This window comes from Ochlerotatus camptorhynchus, unplaced genomic scaffold (genome assembly GCF_037179485.1).
Source record: "Ochlerotatus camptorhynchus isolate MF236.1 unplaced genomic scaffold, CSIRO-AGI_Acam_v1.1 ptg000055l, whole genome shotgun sequence".
NCBI lineage: Eukaryota > Metazoa > Arthropoda > Insecta > Diptera > Culicidae > Ochlerotatus > Ochlerotatus camptorhynchus.
In genome coordinates, this window is record NW_027040545.1 from 160,350 (window position 1) to 178,460 (window position 18,111).

Sequence of the window (18,111 nt, forward strand, 5' to 3'; positions counted from 1 at the left end):
CTGATGGAGGTGGTGATTATATGTTCACACGGTCAGACAGTCGAACGATCGGACAAATGGAGAGGAGTATGATGTCTCATGCACATGCAAAAGCTGTGGCTCTGTCGATGGTAGGAAAGCAAACACCGTTGAAGATTATACCTCCGAACATGGTACGGGTGATCATAGAAGGCGAATACATCGCTGTCAGTTACGATGAGGAACGAATCATGGAACTTAACGTCGGTTGGCTGATCAACGAAGTGGTGAACCGTTACGGAATCAAACATGGTAAATGACCACTACTACGGCCAGATGGTGGCCTTTGTATGGACACCAATGCCCTTACGACCTTCTGTGCAGCTCGGATTCCATAATCAATTCGTACCTCATAGAATTCGAAAAGCTGCGTTCGGATCAGTTCTACGATGATTATTGCAATCATCGCGATGTTGAAATGCTTGCCAAACTGCTCTAATGACTGGGCACCATGGAAAACGCCGGTCACTTTACACTTCACCGGGACTTTTTCTTCTCCAAGCCTATAAATATTATATTTCAAGCGCTCGGTTACCAGGGTCGTGTCCGAGAGCTAAACCGATCCTTCACCTAACTCACCGATGTCGGAGCTCACCTTCAAGACCAACAACTGACCAATCAACATGGCTGTGATTTCAGCTTCGTCACGAATCTCCCCGCACCAAATCGATCTACCAACGTCTTCAACGTTCGCTTCGCTTCCTCCTTCAAGTTCCTGCTCTCTCCACTAACCAACTAACTAATCTTTTCAATTAGCGATGCCACCCCCTTCCGAACTTCGATCAAACTGTTCTGAAACACCAAAGCCTTCCGCACCAGTTCGAACAGTTGTACTTGGCAACGGTCATCGCCTTGATGACCTCGCTCATCCCGCAGGCATACCGCGTTAACTTTTGACAATAACAATGATAGGCGCAGATATAGTACAGTGGTGCCAGTAACTTTAAATATCATGAACATTTCTAACCATGGGTGCTAATGAAAGTGCCCGGGTGTGCCCACCTGTATTTTTGGCACACTGTGCGACCAACCCCTTGATTTTTTTTCTAAAAAACTATCCAGATTTCTACAACTTTGTCCAAAATTGCCGCTATGATTTATTGAAAATATCGAATACGACATTTTGAAACATTAGGCGTTGGTCAAAATGGCCAAATTCTTGTACAAGCTTTGTTTATTTCCACCAACGAACAATTATGCGAACAACTTCAGAGAAGTTTAAAGGGCTCGCAATACATGAAACTGGTTCAAATTCAAGCATTTTGAAGTATAACTGGAGAAAGAGAAAACTATTTGTTAGTTCTTAATGTCTGTCTTAATAACTGAACATGTAAATAATATATTTTAGTTATAAAGTTTCGAATGAAAATAATTGACTTTAATAGTAATTATCGTACTACAATTTATTAATTTAAGTAGCTCAGGCAGTAGTTAAAGGGATTAATTTAATTATAGACCTTTCCTGCATCGAATTTAAATATTATTGCGTGCCCCTAAGAGAAGATCAGAGAACTTGAGGGATATTGTGGCAAGATACCAAGAACCTCAGGAAAGCTAGGTCAAGGCATGTGAAGGGCAGTCCCAATCCCAATAACTTCAGCAAACCCAGAATTTTGGAGAAGTTCAAAAATCTACAAATGTTAGTTTTAAATTCTGGACGTTATTGGAAAACTTTAAAAAGAACCGGAATTTTCAGGGAAGTACAGAGAACCCCTAATAGCCTTACAAACCTTAAAAGTTTACAGATTTTTAAGATAGTTGCATTTATTTCGGGGCAGCACCAATAACTTAGCAAAGAATTGCTATAATTTCAGCGTAGCTTCTAGAATATTATGGAAGATCAGAGGCAATTCCTTTAATTTAAAAAAAAAATTCAAGAACTCAAAAGAAGCTTCGAGGAATTCAGGGAAATTCTGACAAACCTCAGACACGTTCAGTAAAGTTCAGAGATCTTCAGAGAAGTTTTGAGATACAGCTTCATTGTTTTCAGGTATTTTCAGAGCATTTCAAGGAAGGTCAGAAAACTTCAGAGCAGCTCCATTTTTTTTTTTTTTCTTCGATTTGTTTTCCGTCGATCTTGTTTTCCGTGCTGAGCACCAATGCTACCGACGCCAGGAAGGCAGCTCCCACACCTGGACCCTACCTATCGACCCATCAACTCATGAACCGTGGACCAACGGCTTTACTTCCCTTCCGAAGGAAGGCGTGATCAGAGATGTTATGCCTCAGAACATCCCGGCGGCGCCGACTGGGATTGAACCCAGGCCTGCTGGGGTGAGAGGAAATCACGCTTACCACTGCACCACCGGCGCCGCTGGAGCAGCTCCATTAATTGATTTCTGGAATTTTCCAGAATTTCCTAGAAAGAATGGGTAATTTCGTGAAATTTATAAGTATTTAATAAAGTTCAGAATTACTTCGAGGTCTTAAGGTAAGTTCCAAAAAATATCATGAAAATTGTTGGAACGTTAGGGAAGTTTCTCAAACTTCTTGAAAATTTTGGGAATCATGAAGAAACGTGAACTTCAGGCAAATTCAGGGAATCTTAAATATTTTAAGGATAGCTCCATGACCTTCAACGGATTTTCGAAAACAGGAATATCAAGGCCGTCTAATAACTTCAGGAAAATTGCGGAAACTTTTAAAAAGTACTGACAAATTCAAGGAAGTTCTCGACTTATTGACTTATTATTTATGGAAGTTAAGAGATCTTAACCTCAGTAAAGCTAGGTCTAGGGATCTAAAAGGCAAACGCAATCTCAATAACTTCAAGAAACCTAGACTTTTGGAGAAGTCTATAACAGTTACCGGCAATTTCAGGGAAGTCAAGAGACCTCCTAATATGTTTCACAAGGCTTCAAACATATTTTTAGGGCTGTTCAGATTTTCAAGAAACTTTAAAGATAATTAGGGCAGCTCCATTTATTTCAAGTCAGAGCCAAGAACTTCAGAAGAATTTCGAGAACTGCAGCGTAGCTTGGAGAACATTAAGGAAGATCAGAGAATCTCAAGGCAGTGCATTTAATTTAAAAGAAATTTCAGAAACTTAACAGAAGTTCCGAAAAACTCAGGAAATCTCCGACAAAACATAGAAACGTTCAGGGAAGTCCAAAGTTCGTCAGAAAAGATTAGGATTTTTTCTTGAATTTCAAGGAATATCAGAAAGCTTCAGAGTAGTTGAATTAAATAATATCTAGATATTTCTAGAATTTCTGACCAATTATGGGTAGCTCCGAGTATTTCTGATCTATTCCAAAAAAATCAGGAATATCATGGAAATTTTTGTCCGAGAATTTATCGAAAATGTTGGGATCTTTACCTTGAAGAAATGGAATCTTCGTGCAAATTCCGGGAAGCTTAGAGATTTTATTGAATCCACGAAAACTTCAGGACCTTCAGGATAGAACACAAAGACAGTTATAATAACTTCTGGGAAAATTCCGGATACTTTATAAAAGTACTGACAAATTCAGGAAAGTCAAGTGATCTTTATGGAACTTAAGAGATCTTAACCTCACAAAAGCGAGTTCTCGGTCGTATTTTTGGATCGTTATAGATTTTCGGGCAAGTTTAAAGATTTTTCACCAGTTCCATTTATTTCAAGGCAGTACCAACAACTTCAAGAGAATTGCGAGAACTGCAGCGTAGCTTCGAGAACATTATGGAAGACAAGCGGCACCGGTGGTGTAGTGGTAAGCGTGATTACCTCTCACCCCAGCAGGCCTGGGTTCAATCCCAGTCGGCGCCGCCGGGATGTTCTGAGGCATAACATCTCTGATCACGCCTTCCTTCGGAAGGGAAGTAAAGCCGTTGGTCCACGGTTCATGAGTTGATGGGTCGATAGGTAGGGTCCAGGTGTGGGAGCTGCCTTCCTGGCGTCGGTAGCATTGGTGCTCAGCACGGAAAACAAGATCGACGGAAAACAAACCAAAGGAAAAAAAAACATTATGGAAGATCAGAGAATCTCAAGGCAGTGCATTTTATTTAAAAAATAATCGTTCGTGGAATTTCCAGCTAATTTCAGAAACATTCAGGGAAGTCAAGAGAACTTCAGACCAGATTTGAGATTTTTAGGCAGTTGCATTGTTTTGAGGAATTTTCCGAGTACTTCAAAGAAAATAAGAAAGCTTCAGAGCAGTTCCAGTAATTAGTTGATGGAATGTTCAGGAATTTCAGAGAAATTGAGGGTAGTTCCGAGTAATTTAGAAGTATTCCATAAAATTTAGGTTTAATTTGGGGTCTTAAGAGAAGTTCCATAATTACCATGAAAATTGTTGGAATGTTAGGGAAGTTCCTAGATCTTCTTGAAAACTTTGGGAATCATGAAGAATCGAAAACTTCGGGCAAATTGCAAGACCTTCAAGATAGAACGTCAAGGCAGTGTGTTAACTTCAGGAAAATTGCGGGAAATTTTAAAAGTATTGACAAATTCAGGGAAGTCGAGTGATTATTATAGAAGCTAAGAGATCTTACCCACAGGGAAACTAGGTCAGAAGTCTTTAGATGTTTAAAATTTTCTTGGAATTTTTGCCTAAATTACCATGGCATTGTATTGAAAATTAATTTGCCATTCTCCTCAGAGTTCATAAAAAATCTATTCAAAATTTCCTTTCAGTTTCTTCTGGGCATCTTTTTACAATCCTCGTGGAGTTTTGTTCTGAATAATCATAAACTCGTTACATCTCTTGGAATTCCTCAAAAAATCACCTGAAGTTATCCTAGCCAATCTTGTTCGTTGTTTGGCACAAAAAGCCGTTGCCGTTAAATCAGATAATTGCCCTTCTATGATTCGCAGCTTTCTGTAACAATTTATAGATTTCGGAAATAGTAGGTGTTTGGCCTAAGGTCTCCTAACCCTTTGATGGACCTGCTATCTTAGCTGTTGCTTCCGGGGTAAGCATTTCTTGTTTAGCGGCTGGATGCCTGTCAGACTCTGTTCGAGCCGCACCTTCATGGTTGACAAACGCTCGGATTTGGTGACGCGAGTGTTCAGGTCCCACCTCCTCACTTTGCTAAAGTCGGATTGACAACATCTGAGCAGTTGTTTGCGATGATTTGGAGCGTTTGGATAAGCTGCAGAACTGCAAATCTGTATTAAAATCTTACATTTCCCGGTTGTGTGTTCACAATTTCAGCACTGTGCCACCCTAAAAGGCAGTCTTATTTCACTTCCAATTAATCGACAACCGTCCTAATTGGCCAATTACATAAATTATTTGCATCCACGCATCAAACCACGCATCAAACCACCGTGAACCGCAGAATTCCATCCAATATCGCTCATTACAATCAATAAACTTCCAACTGAAAACAGCTCCAATTTACAAGTCGATATTAACTTGAATATTTTTATCGCGGCTCCCACACGTGAAAAGTGCTTGACATGAAGTACACCTACCACGCACCACTTATTTACATCCAATTTCACGCTATAATTGAATGCAAATTAATCCGAATTTCACCAGCAACAAGCTGGATCCAAGCAAACAGAGGTGTTTGAAGTGCCTTATTCTTTTTTGAATTATCACACACAGCCGACTTGGACGAACTTAGTGTGGGGCAGAGGCTTATCGGCTAATTAGTGCATCATCATCATCATCATCATCATCGAGGCAAGCGAACCGAGCTGGTTACGATGGCGATGATGTTGGAACTCGTTCAAAAAGCTTCTTATCGCGGTCACCGTTACCAAATTTAGCCAGCTCATGTGGGTGGGATGGCCTGGCCCCATTGATGGCAAATTGGTTTAGCTGGCATAATTTTTCTGACGCTCTGCAACGGATTCAACAAGTTGGATTAGTGAGAAATTGGTGCTTTTAGTCGAATCGATAAGCGACAAGTTTGGGTAGACTTTTAAGCTTATGCTAATCTGGTTAGATATTTGTTTGCCATTGATGTAAAATCCATTTTGAAAGTTGCTCAAATCCAATCAATATTTCATATAACGTCGTTCTGTTGAGTGATACCAGGGAAATCGTAGTATGACGTACAGAAAGTTTCCGAACCGTGGGCGAAGGGCGAACACTACATCAATATATTCATAATTAGCATTTCACTTTGGTATGCAAAATTTTGCTTACCAAAACCCCACAAATCCCCAAATAATTATTTACATCGCATTATGAATACCGTACAGATTGAAGCACACCGCCACCGAGTGGTTTTCCACACGATTTTCCAACGGAAAGCTCAGAACAAGACGAGCAGTGTGCTTCTCATCATATTATGATAATTATGAAAAATGAAAATATTTTCATTTACTGTAGCGCTGGCAGCGGAACGGATCTGAGCTAACAGCGAATGGGAAAATTTTCTTGGCGTCAACGGAGGAAGCCCCTCTCCATGCTAATGCTAGCTGTTTTCCCCGGCCAATCCATAATGTTGTTAGGACGAAACGGATGCGCTCTTTTTGGTTTCCATCGTAGCTGGCTGTGCATTTTTTGTTTCGTGCAGTTAATGTTTTCGTTTTTCTCTATCTCGGGAGATTTTAAATGGATCATTTTTTTTTGTGCTATGCTGAATGTTTCTCTTTATGCAAAAAGAGATTATAAACGTTCGGGAAGGATGTACAATGGACATTAGAGTGAATGGTTAATTTAAATGCTACAATGATTATATTGTTATTTACATCCGCTAGCAAATAAAGAAACATTACCGTCACATAATTGTTCACCAGGTGCATTGAACCAAGTTTGTGCCAGAAGTAGGCCATTTTGACAACCGTCTTATTGTTCAAAATGACGTTTTTGCAAGGGGTATTCAACTCTGCACATCTTAATAGCTGTGCCAAGCGCTATGCCGAAGGTGGTTTCAATCAAAGTGCGTCAATATTCCATGAGTTTTGCAACCCTGAGTGTTATGACTTTTTATTTTGTGTTTACATTCTCAATTTATCAGATGGATCAAGGCAAGCATTCAGCTTCCCTTCATTCTCATTAGTGCGTTTGCGGTTCGGGAGGTGCAAGAGGAAGTGGAAGCCATTAAACCTGTACGGTGTTCAACTCGTCCACCAGATTCCGGCTCGATGTCCCTGCTGCTGATATACAGAAACGAAGGCGTAACCCGATCGATGATGGATGAAATTGCCACCTGCTCCCTGTCAAATTATTCCCGACTAAAGTAACTTAGAATTTGAACGGGCGAGAATTCAATCCCACCCTAGGAGCAACATCCTCGGACCAGTTTTTAATAAAGCCTCAAATCAAAGTTTCAGTAATTAGCTAGGCCTGACAGTTGACCGATTGGTGGACAAGCCATCGTTCTGGAGTCTCTTGATACGAGCTAGTTCAACAGAAGGATGATGACAGAGATCATCAGCAAAACTACCGGATCTGGTGAAGGGGATATGCTTGATTTCGGACAATTGCAATGATCCGTTCCTATAATTCCTACACTATTGCACTAAGACAATCGTACTCCGATCCAGGTCTGTGGGGTTTATACCTATTGCCTTCCCCCAGCAGTACTGGGAGTTCATTCAAAATTATATGGACATCCCTATAAAGTCCTGTGGATATTCAATCGTAGCCAATATCAATTGAGACCAATGACTGCGAACGTGTATAAACTGACGTTCACTGTCTTCAGGTTTGTTTTTGATTTTCATTTTCACGGGATCCAGCCAGTTTGCACCAGCCGTCTGAACTGCCCTATCGACAAGACCCTCTCGACCGGCCATGGAGTGAATGAACTAGATTGAAGTCAATCCAGAATAGAAGCTGTTCTGGATGAAATCACGAGCCACTGGGAATTTCGCTGTGAATCGGATGAAATGGACTGAGTTTTGCTAGATTTAAAGAGATCTACGGTTCAGAGAATACTTCCAGATTTTTTCGGAGCAATCCTCGAAACCGGTTTGTCGATCTTAAATTCTTGATTGAATCGTTGTTTTACCAGTTTTATATATGGCAACAAATTCTCTCACTAGCTTCACTTTTGAGTAAAAAACCGAGTAGTCAACCTTAGCAACGATTGGCAAAACGTCAACACTCAATAGTCATGCCATTTTATATTATATCATTTGTGTCCTACTAGTCAAAGTGTGCCCTATCGTGCCGAACAGTGTGCCGTGCTGTGTTTTGGTACATTGTGCACAGTTGATTACCCCTTGCGTTTTTGATATTTTTCAATAAATCATAGCACGAAAATAACTCATCTGAGACATGGTTGTTATCTTATCTATCATCATTAAAGAGACTTTCAGCCGTGTCGGTTGGTTTAGAAGGGAGTGCCCCAAATAACAAAGTTGAGTATTTGGGGTACCCAGAAGGGGGTTCCCTGACAAGAAGGCGGCTCGGAAGGAGATTTCCGTAATACAGAGATTAGAGAGGCTCCTGAGGGAAGTCCTCACATAGATAGTGGTTCAAACAAAGCCCAAATATAATAGGTGAGTAGTGTCGCAGTTGCTGGCTTAGTTTACATAGTAGCATTTTTTTTTCGAGGGTGTCGGTAGTTGGTGACCGTGTCAGTCCTTGGGGTTAAATACCATTGTAAACTTTGGCGTCTTTAATGAAGCAGATGACCACTGCTTGGGCTGATGGGCCATTTGATAGGGTGTTCCTTATGCCATTCGGTATACCGTAGAGACTTCTTAGATTGTTGAACAAACCAATATGTGTTCCACTGTCATGGTAAGGTTGCAAGTGTCGCAAGTTTTCCGGAAATTGGAGGAGCAGCCCATGTTGTGTGTTGCACGTGTGGAACGAAGGCGAGACAATATGACCTGGTCTTGTCAACTTGTAGTATCCTGCCATTTGGATGTTTCCTCTTTCACCTTCCAAATAAAAGAGAGCCTTGTGGAAGCCAACTCAAGGTTCCAGGCGTCACGGATAATGAGCCCGGCCCAGCACTCTTTACTGAAGATTCGGCCAGAGTGGCCGGTAGTTGCTAGATGATCTGCTTCACAATTACCTCTAATGTCGCAGTGACCTAGTGACCCAGAGGAAAACTGCATTCGATGGTGATTGTTCTTGGATCCCCGGAATACAGGGATGCCTTGGTATCTGGGATTCTAGGGCCGAAAGGGCACTGGCAGAGTCTGATAAGATGCAGATGGATTTGGTCGCGCTTTCCGCGGAGAAAACGGAGCAGATAGCTGGCCAGGTAGCCGGAAAAAAACGCTCTCCGTAGGGTCTGCGATTCCAAATCCAAGTTTTCCTCTAGCTTTAGAGCCGTCCGTGTTTAGGTAGTGGCGGTCTTGATATTAAGTCCCTAAAATTTCGGCGACGTAAGCGCGCATCTCCGGAGAGTTGTTTCGGGCTTTGAAGCGCCTAGCCACAGACAAATCGACGCAAAGTGGAGGGTCTTCCCATTCTTTGGCTCCATTCCAGTGAACTTCTGACCCTGGGGAGAGTTTCTGATGGGCCAGACAAGGTTTTAGGAACTGGTTGTAGGACTTTAAGATACACACTAAAAACTGTCTGAGACAAAGCTGTAGGACACTGGATTGACTTTTCTGGAAAAAATACACACCAAAAATACACAGGAAAAAATACACATGATTTTCACACATAATTTTATATTATTTTTTATTCAGAAACCACTTTTTAGTCCAAAAACTCGTTTCCTATGTACATAAATTTGCAAGGGGTCAATCACAAACAAGCTTGGGCACACCTGGGCACAGTCATTGGCACTGTTTGGCACCCATGGCTACAATTTTTCTGATCTTTAAAGTTACTGGCAACACTGAACTTTTTCTACGCCTGCACAGTGTACATGTGTCAAAATGTGTTATTGATGTTGTTACAAGACTATGCAATTTTTTCAAACCACAACTGTGAATCTCCACCAAGTTCCGTCATGGATTCTCCTAAATCTATTTGTCAACACACATCCTGATGCCTATCCAAGAAGAAGGTACATCATTTCGTGCCAGACTGCGTACAATCATTCCGACCACCCTGCATGAAAAATCAGGGCAACCGGAAAAATGCTCATCTTTATCACCCAAACTTCTCATCTCCTTCCCCTCAAACGAGTTCATGATATCCGCACGCTCCGTTATCAAAATCATTACACAGACACCCATCCTCGGCTCTATCTTCATTTCCACCTATCTTGACTCTATCCGTTCATTAGATGAACAGCGGTGTCGTAGCCGGATCGAGGTCTCCAGCCTCGGCCACGGTTACACGAATTAGCGATGCAGCTCCCACGGCTGCTTGCAATAATGCTGCTGTTCTTGCGGCATAACTAATTCGTGAAGCCATGGCCGAGGCTGGAAATCTCGGTCCGCTCACGACAAGCAGTCGGAAAGTCAACAACCAAACAAAAACTATACCGCCCGACCTCGCCACTTGGAACTGCTTTAAGACATCCATGGCGGCGGCTGCTACTACTGCTGGTGCTACACCAACCAGGACCGTCGTGGCAAAATCTACCCGCAAGATCCGTATCTCGGAACGGAAATGTTGTAGCCGGGTTGCTATCCAAGGAATTATTCAAGCAAACAAAAGCCCGCTCAATGACTTCTCGGCACTGCAAGCACAGCTGTGGCACACTGAGGCACACTGAGAAAAAAGTTGGCGCAAAATAAGTAACCACCCCTTGACAATTTTGGTAATTTTAAAGTGTCCATTGCGTCTATATGTAGGAAAGTTCCAGGAACTTTAGGAAAGTTCCAAAAACTTTGAAAATGTTCTAGTAACTTCGAAAAAGTTCCAGGATCTTTGGTAAAAATTTCAAGAACTTTGGAAGAGATCCAGGATCTTTGGAAAAGTTCCAGGAATTTTGAGAAAGTTCCAGGATCTTTGGTAAAAATTTCAGGAACTTCGAAAATGATCCAGGATCTTTGGAAACGTTCCGTAAACTTTGGAAGAGTACCTATATATATATATATAAAGAAAAAAAAAAATCAACGGACAGATGAAATAGTCCTTCATCTATTGGTAATATTAATTTGTATGATTCAATTGTTATTAGGAAGATATTGACGATGGAAGTCAAAAGTAACAGTTACGTTATATCGAGGTATACCTGTATATTTTCACCAAGGTCAAATATCTTTAACAAAGTTCCATGCGATTTTTCAGCGAAATATGAAAAACTTGAGATACGTTCCGAAAACTTGCCAAATGAAATTGTGATTACGCAAGTGTGTACTATGAACGTCTGAAAAGTCAACATCGGTAAGCATCTTATGTCGAATGGGGGTGATTTAATGTTTATAGCCTGCGCATAAAATAAATCACATAACCAGTGGAAAATATCCATGTGTAATTTTCATGTGAACCAATAATTAAGTCATTCCCTGATAGATTTTTCCCAGCGACGGTGTTGTTTCTTTGGTAAGCATCTATTACATGCCACTTTTAGAACAATAAACAACTTCTGATGCAACCGATGAAAATAAACCATGATTTAAGATATTGAAAAAAAAAAAAAATACTTATATTAGACCTAGAGTGGGGTTCTAATAGAAAATTTACAAAAATGCCTGATTTCTGAAAACGGTGCAATTTAAAAAATACATGTTAATTAAATTATATCATAATTGAATCATCTTGTGAAAAATTGTATGGCACTCATCTGAAAAAAAAAATGCCTTTAAAATACATGAAAAAATGCGAGCATCTTCTGAAAGGCAACGGATGCTTCCATTTTCAATATTTTTTTCTCCCTTCTCCATTCAACCTTAACTCTCATAAACCTAATCCTTTCGTCCATTTCGTCCCATTCACAGATTACCGGGATTGATCCATCTTCGCGGAACTTCATTGAACCGAAGAGCCAAGAAACAACGCCAACCCAAAGCCCCGGACGACCCCCGGCCTAAAAGGGGAATTTATTTTAATCAACCGAGTCGCATAAATCTGCCAGTCTGGTGTCACTTTCACCGGGTCCCCGGCTAACTTTCATCCCATACGGCTGTTTGAATATTCAGGAAGAAAAAGGACACCCACCCGAAGAGACTCTCCGGCTTGCCCTAATGGAACTCTAATCAACCGTGGTGGATTGGGACGCGGGATTTCATCGATCGGAGCGGAAATCCAAAGTCACGTCTCCACTCTCAAAAGGTCCCCTCCCCCCCTGAAGGCGAAGAAGAAAAAAGATCTGAATGTGTACCGGGAAAAAAGGTACCGAAGGCAATCAGATTCCAGTTTGTGTTTTTCTTTGCTTTTCCTTCCCGAAGTCAGCGAAGCAAATTTCCAAATGGGTCTAGCGAAAGCGATGTGATTGTGTTGCAAAGTTAACCGCAAGTGGCCACTTTTCCCGGGAGGAAATTTCGGCAGCTCAAACTTGGCTGTGTGAATTTGTGAAGGAATCCGATAAATGTGCTGCTTTCTCGACCGTAGTCTAAGTGTGCCGTGATTCGAAGAAGCGAAGTTGGAAAATTTGTGACACCCGAGACAAAGTAAGCCGAGAAATCGAAACCGGGCCTGGCTTGGGTCGGATCGGATCGGATCAAATCAGGGGACGACAGGTGGTGGTGCTTTTATGAAATTACGCGGAAATGTCCTTCCAAACGGTGCTTCGGAAGCGGAAGAAAAAATGCCACTAGTTGTTGCGTGAAGAAAAAAAAAGCCGGGTATAAACGCAAAGTAGAAGCTAATCTCGTCGACTAGGATTCCTTGGTGGAGATTGAAAAGAAGAAGAATTGTGATTGCGATTTTTGTTACTTTTTTTTTATTCAAGTAGAATAAATATATTTGTTGTGCCATCTTGTAAAGAGTGAGTGAGTGAGTGGATGTAGGCTAGAAGAGCCGAGAGAAAAAAAATGGCAAAGTACGTGACAAAGCAGTATTATTATTTATGGATCCTGGTGAGCCTCGGTGCGATGCTGGAGCTGAGCGACGTAGGCCGGAGGTCCGCCAAGGGAAGCCCGCTCGTTCAGGCCAGTTCCGTCATTGGCGATGAGAATGGTGAGTTGGAATTTCCTGCCCTTGTCTGTTGAGTCATATTACTGTCACTCTGAATTTCCGTTGGTGAATATGTTGTGTTGAAAATTGATATCAGCAACCATCCGAGAGAAAAAAAAAACGAGGGGGGGGAGGGATAATTGAATTATCACATCGCTTGGAAAATGTGTCCATGTCATTGTTGGCAGTTGCTTCACATCGCAATATAGGGCAGCTGTTCAAACCATCTAAATTATTCCATGAAATATGAAAGTCTTCAATCATTTTGGAAGAAAAATCAATGAGTATAATCAATAAATTCTATATTTGACGTTTTGAAAAGTTCTCGCGTAACTATTCAAAAGGTCCTAAGCAGGGGTTGAAACTGTTGACGTTTTTAGTACACCCGCTTCGTTGTCGTGCGCGACAGTCTGTTTGTATCCGTACTCTCATTCTGTGCCGTCGTGTCTCTTACGCAACACAAACGGTAGAACAACATTCGAGCAAAAAAAAAACAAATAAGTATCATATGACATGTATGATTTCGTTCTAATTCCTCAATTTGGTGTAAATTAAACCATTTCTGATCATAAATGTTGTTACTAGGACAACGTTCCTGGCTATTTTCAGAATTCAATCAAGCATAACATCAGCAGATCTTATTATGAGAAAAACTAAAATGCATACATTCGTGAGATCTTCGGCGACAGTGTCGTATGACAGAGCCTGTCATAGTACTGTAATTTGACGATTATCACAGAAAATGTGTCGACTACTGTGACCGCATACAAGATTGGTCCTAAGTAACAAATGTAAACAAATCAAGTTAATCGATACAAATCATTGCTCTTCTATCATTGTTTGTGTTACAAAAATACACACTTGAACCGATACCCTGAGTTCGGTAAAAAAAATTACCGCCTTTGATCGGTAATGCTAAAAAATACAGATTATTTTTACCGGCAGGTCTGTAAATCAGCTTCATCACCGAGGGGGGCGACTCTATCTAAGATGCAGCAAAATTTCCGCTTTGCTGTTGTGAGATGCACTCGTGCTTAATAGATAGAAACACGATTGATTATGATTTTGAAGATTTCCTGTAAAAAGGTGGAGAGCGATGCGAGTAGATGGGTTTAGATGCAAGAGATGAAAAAAGATTTTTCGTAGATTGATTCACTAGTGTGAGATTTATCGACCATTTGAAATCGAGATTTAGATGTGCCGCACCCCTCGTTCATCACTGACTTCGGTGAAATATTTTGCTGAAGTTTCGGTAAACAAAGTATTCCATTACTGACTTCGGTAACGGTCTCGGTAAACGTCAAATCCACCATATTATGATTTTCGATCGACTTTGAAAACGTTCGGTTTGTGAAAAATAAAAAGGTTAAATTCTGGAAGCTGTTATGCAACACTAAGATGAGCGAATCGTAGATATTTTCCGTAAGTAATTAATTTTCGTTACCTGAATAAATACCGATTGCAGATGGCCGATGCTGTTGCTTTTTTTTCTGTCGGTCCAAGTTCCATTCCCGTTGGCGACGATCTGAAAACAGCATTTGGAATCTTCATCCAATGCTTCCCTGTTTTCAGTGGACCGCCGAATCCTTCCGACAAAAACTTGTTTTTCTTCATTGGTGAATCAATTTTCAACACTAACACATTGATCACGACTGCAGCCAAATTTTTGCATGGTTTGCAGTGACCGCTACCTTGAAATATTAAAGCAAATTACAGTTGAGTCGTTTACCTTTTTAAAAAATACAGATCTCTCGGTAATTTTCCATTTCCATATCGTCCTCAAAATTACAGTTCTCCGGTAAAGTTGACTACAAATCAAGCAATGCACATCGATTGTTCGGTAAATTTGACAGCTAATTTTGCTGGTCCAGTTAACAGATTTTTCGGTAATGTTCTCGATTACCGAAAACATTACCGACCGTTCAGCTGTTGAGAATTCGGTAAATGAACTACCGAAGTTGGTGACTTTTTCTAAGTGTGTAGGTCAAAAATTTCCCTATGTACAGTTTGAAATGATGGGTACTTGATTGTTACTTCGGACATTTGGACTTCCTAACATGATTGGTGATCATTTTCTAAAGGCGCTGTATGCAAAACCAATCTAAGGTTTAAAGGTAGGGTTAATTTTCCGATGGTAGGTTCTTTATACTGAAAAGTGAATAGAAATTTTCCTATGCAATTTTTTTTTGTAACGTAAGATTACATCTTTCGCTACGAAAAGTGGTCAGGCTTTGACCATTTATAAGTCTGTCAAAAGCGCATGGATTTTAATTCTAAACAAGCCAATCGATTGGAAATTTTTCTATGAATATGCCATTTTTGGAAATTACACAAATGTCCGTCTGTTGCAATCGTGATCGAAAATATCACCGGTTTCCTGCAAAAACCGCTTTCCCTAACACAGATTTCAAAATCGAATTCTATCCAGTCTCGCCGGTGTTCATTCAATCATCGCGTGTCCGGTGGTGCCAATATAGAATGTTAAAATCGATTTGTGAAATTTCCACAAATGTTTTTCGACCTTTTTTGAACTGGACTAGTTTGTAACGGTTTGTAAGTGATTTTTACATGACCTACAATGATTTGAATGTAAATTACTCAATTCAAATTCCAAGCCATCCACCCACTCAAAATGCACATTTCACATTCAATTCCAAACTATCAAATCGTAGTCCCACCACGTTCTGGTCCAATTTCCCGGCAAGAAAACGGCTCCATTTTCCTCCGTCCTCTGCAGGAACCTTCGCTTCGGCTCACACAAAACTCCCACCGGTGGGAACGGAGATGATTATCGAATCGATGTAGCAGCATATTGCTTCTGATGATGTTTTCTGGTTTTATAGGACTGCGGCGGATGCCACTGCTGATACTGTTGCCGAAGCCGACACGAACGACGTGGCTGCTGCCGCTGCTGGTGTTGGATGGCATTAAATTTGTTTCTGTAAAAGATGGTTTCTGAAGCCAGGGGATCAATCCCACGTTGATGGGAAGGACGGAGAAGGGAAGAGATAAAAGCCATCGATATCGCTAGTTCTCTCTGACAGTGTTTTTGGTAGAAAATTGGACTGCTCTGGTGGGAATTATGCGGCAGTTTGACTCCGGGAGCCACTCGGAATGGAAAGAAGTTCAAAAGTTTTCCTGTCTTCCATTTTTGCCGCTCTTCCATCATCTAGATCCCATCGTACGTCTGTTTTCCATCTTCCGTCTTCTTAGTGTGCGCTTGAATATTTCCATTTAGTAAAAAAAAACTCATTTTTTCCTTATCTCAACAAGGAGCGGAGTAATTGAAAATTCACTGTGTTGTTTCCGAACGTTTCGCTGTGCATATTGCTCTTGAAAGAGGAAAATTTTCCACAGCCTACTCAGTTCAGTTCGAGTCTCTCTGTGCTTTAGGGTCGTTCAAAAACAAAAATAGAGTTTTATTGTGCAAATTTGAATGTACTGCTTGTACTACCGGCCATTCAAATTAAATTACTTAATAATGATATTGCTAAAAGCCTTGTTATAGCCTTTTGTACCTTGGCATCGCAAACTTGGAATCAATTTAATAATGTTTTTGAATCATCCTAATAGAACGTGAAGAAAATTTGATTTATGAACTAAGATGCCGTTCAACTACATTCGAAATTTTCAACCAATTTGTCGGGAAATTTACCCACTATAAAATCAGCACCACAGCGGCAAGCCACTCCGACTGGTTTCCATTTCATGCCAACATCTTGTGTTACTGAGTAGATCCGTGTAATTTTTTCTACTTTTTTCTCTTTCCCTCTCCGAAGTGAGAATTCACCATTTCTAGTGGTATTCCTTTATATTTTTTGCGAAAACCAACCCGAAAATAGTTAACAACGATGCCTAGCAAAGTGAGCCTTCGCCGCCAGTCATTCGACGCGAGCCAGTGTAGTAGAAGAGATGAAGAACGTGACTTTGGTTTTTTTTTTACTTCAGCACTGTGGCAAGTGCTGGAAAGAATGCTATTCATCTGATGGTGGGCAACCCACTTGAGCTGTGTTTAATTGCCTGCAGGAAAATCTCAATTTTCTGAGATTTTTCTCTGCTACTGTTTTTGTGCGGTTGATGGTGATGGCAATAGGCATTGTGTAACGGAGAAGCCCTGCTCTGCGGCCTCTTAAGTAGCTCTAATGAGAAGCGATGAGTGTTATGAGGCAGGGCAGGAACTTGAGTATGCAGGATGATGTTTGTTCTGAGTTGGGATTGAGATGGAAATGGCAGCTTCACTTCTTTGTGTCCAATTTTGAATATGAGCATTGAAATTTGGTTATGTCACTCACCCATCACAACAGGGCATAAGGTGGGGTGAGTAAACTTAGTTCTGCCTTTTGTTCCACGTTTCTGTTAGTTATTGACATTTTCATGACCTGCTTGCTTACTTTGAGAAAGGATCGTTTCATTGTACTGTACGTTTAATTATTCTACCATTCTAGCCATCTGGATGTTTACTTAACTCTTTCCTGAAACCCATTTTGTTCGGGCAGTCTTAGTTCAGAAGTTGCAGTTCTTTACGTTGATATCTGACAATGACCGGGCATCCACAGAAACAAACATTTTCTGATTCTTTAAAAACCCTGAACTTTGAAGCTGTTGAAGTCATTTCGTAAATAATTAGCTTTCCAAGGGGTATTCAACTCTGCACACCTCAATTTGTACCGAGAACTTTATCTGTGCTGAAAGCTGAGGTAAATTTGGCATGAGTTTGGCAACCCTGCAGTTATGACTTTTGAGATTGTTTGTTTACATTGCCAAATTCTCATGGATGGTTAAACGAGCTATATCTGTGTATATTGCATAGTATATACGAGGATAATCACTGTGCCTGTCCTGTTAAAAAGTAAAACGTGCATCAAATAACACGAATGTGAGTTTTTCATTCATTCCTCTTGCTTTAACGATGCCAAACGAGTAATAAGATTGGTAAACGCGACATCGTCAGCCACTGCTGGACCTGTTAGCCAGTATACGCTGACCGTTGCCAACCTTTAAGTTCAACTCCTCCACGAGAAGGAGAAGGGTGAGTGATGGCAGAAGCTGTCCATCCAGGACAAGAAATTTCTTTACCGTGTCTCATTCTGGTAGACGTTCGCCGAAACCTGTACTTATGACCCACCCGGCAAGTGGAAAATGTACCTCTACATTATCATCATGGTACTCGGACAATGCTACAACCTAAAAATCAAGAAAGATTCGACCTAAAACTTCTACTGGCGATAGTAAA

General features: G+C 40.8%; 1 protein-coding gene across 1 annotated transcript in view; it reads left to right on the top strand.

Annotated features, from left to right (window-relative positions):
* The first annotated feature begins 12,754 nt into the window (after positions 1–12,754).
* side-V (sidestep V) overlaps positions 12,755–18,111 on the top strand; it is a 307,327-nt gene continuing 301,970 nt past the window's right edge. Inside the window, exon 1 of the mRNA XM_065239440.1 lies at positions 12,755–12,881. Within this exon, the coding sequence (XP_065095512.1) occupies positions 12,797–12,881 (85 nt within the window). The 5' untranslated portion in view covers positions 12,755–12,796. The remainder of the gene's footprint in view (positions 12,882–18,111) is intronic.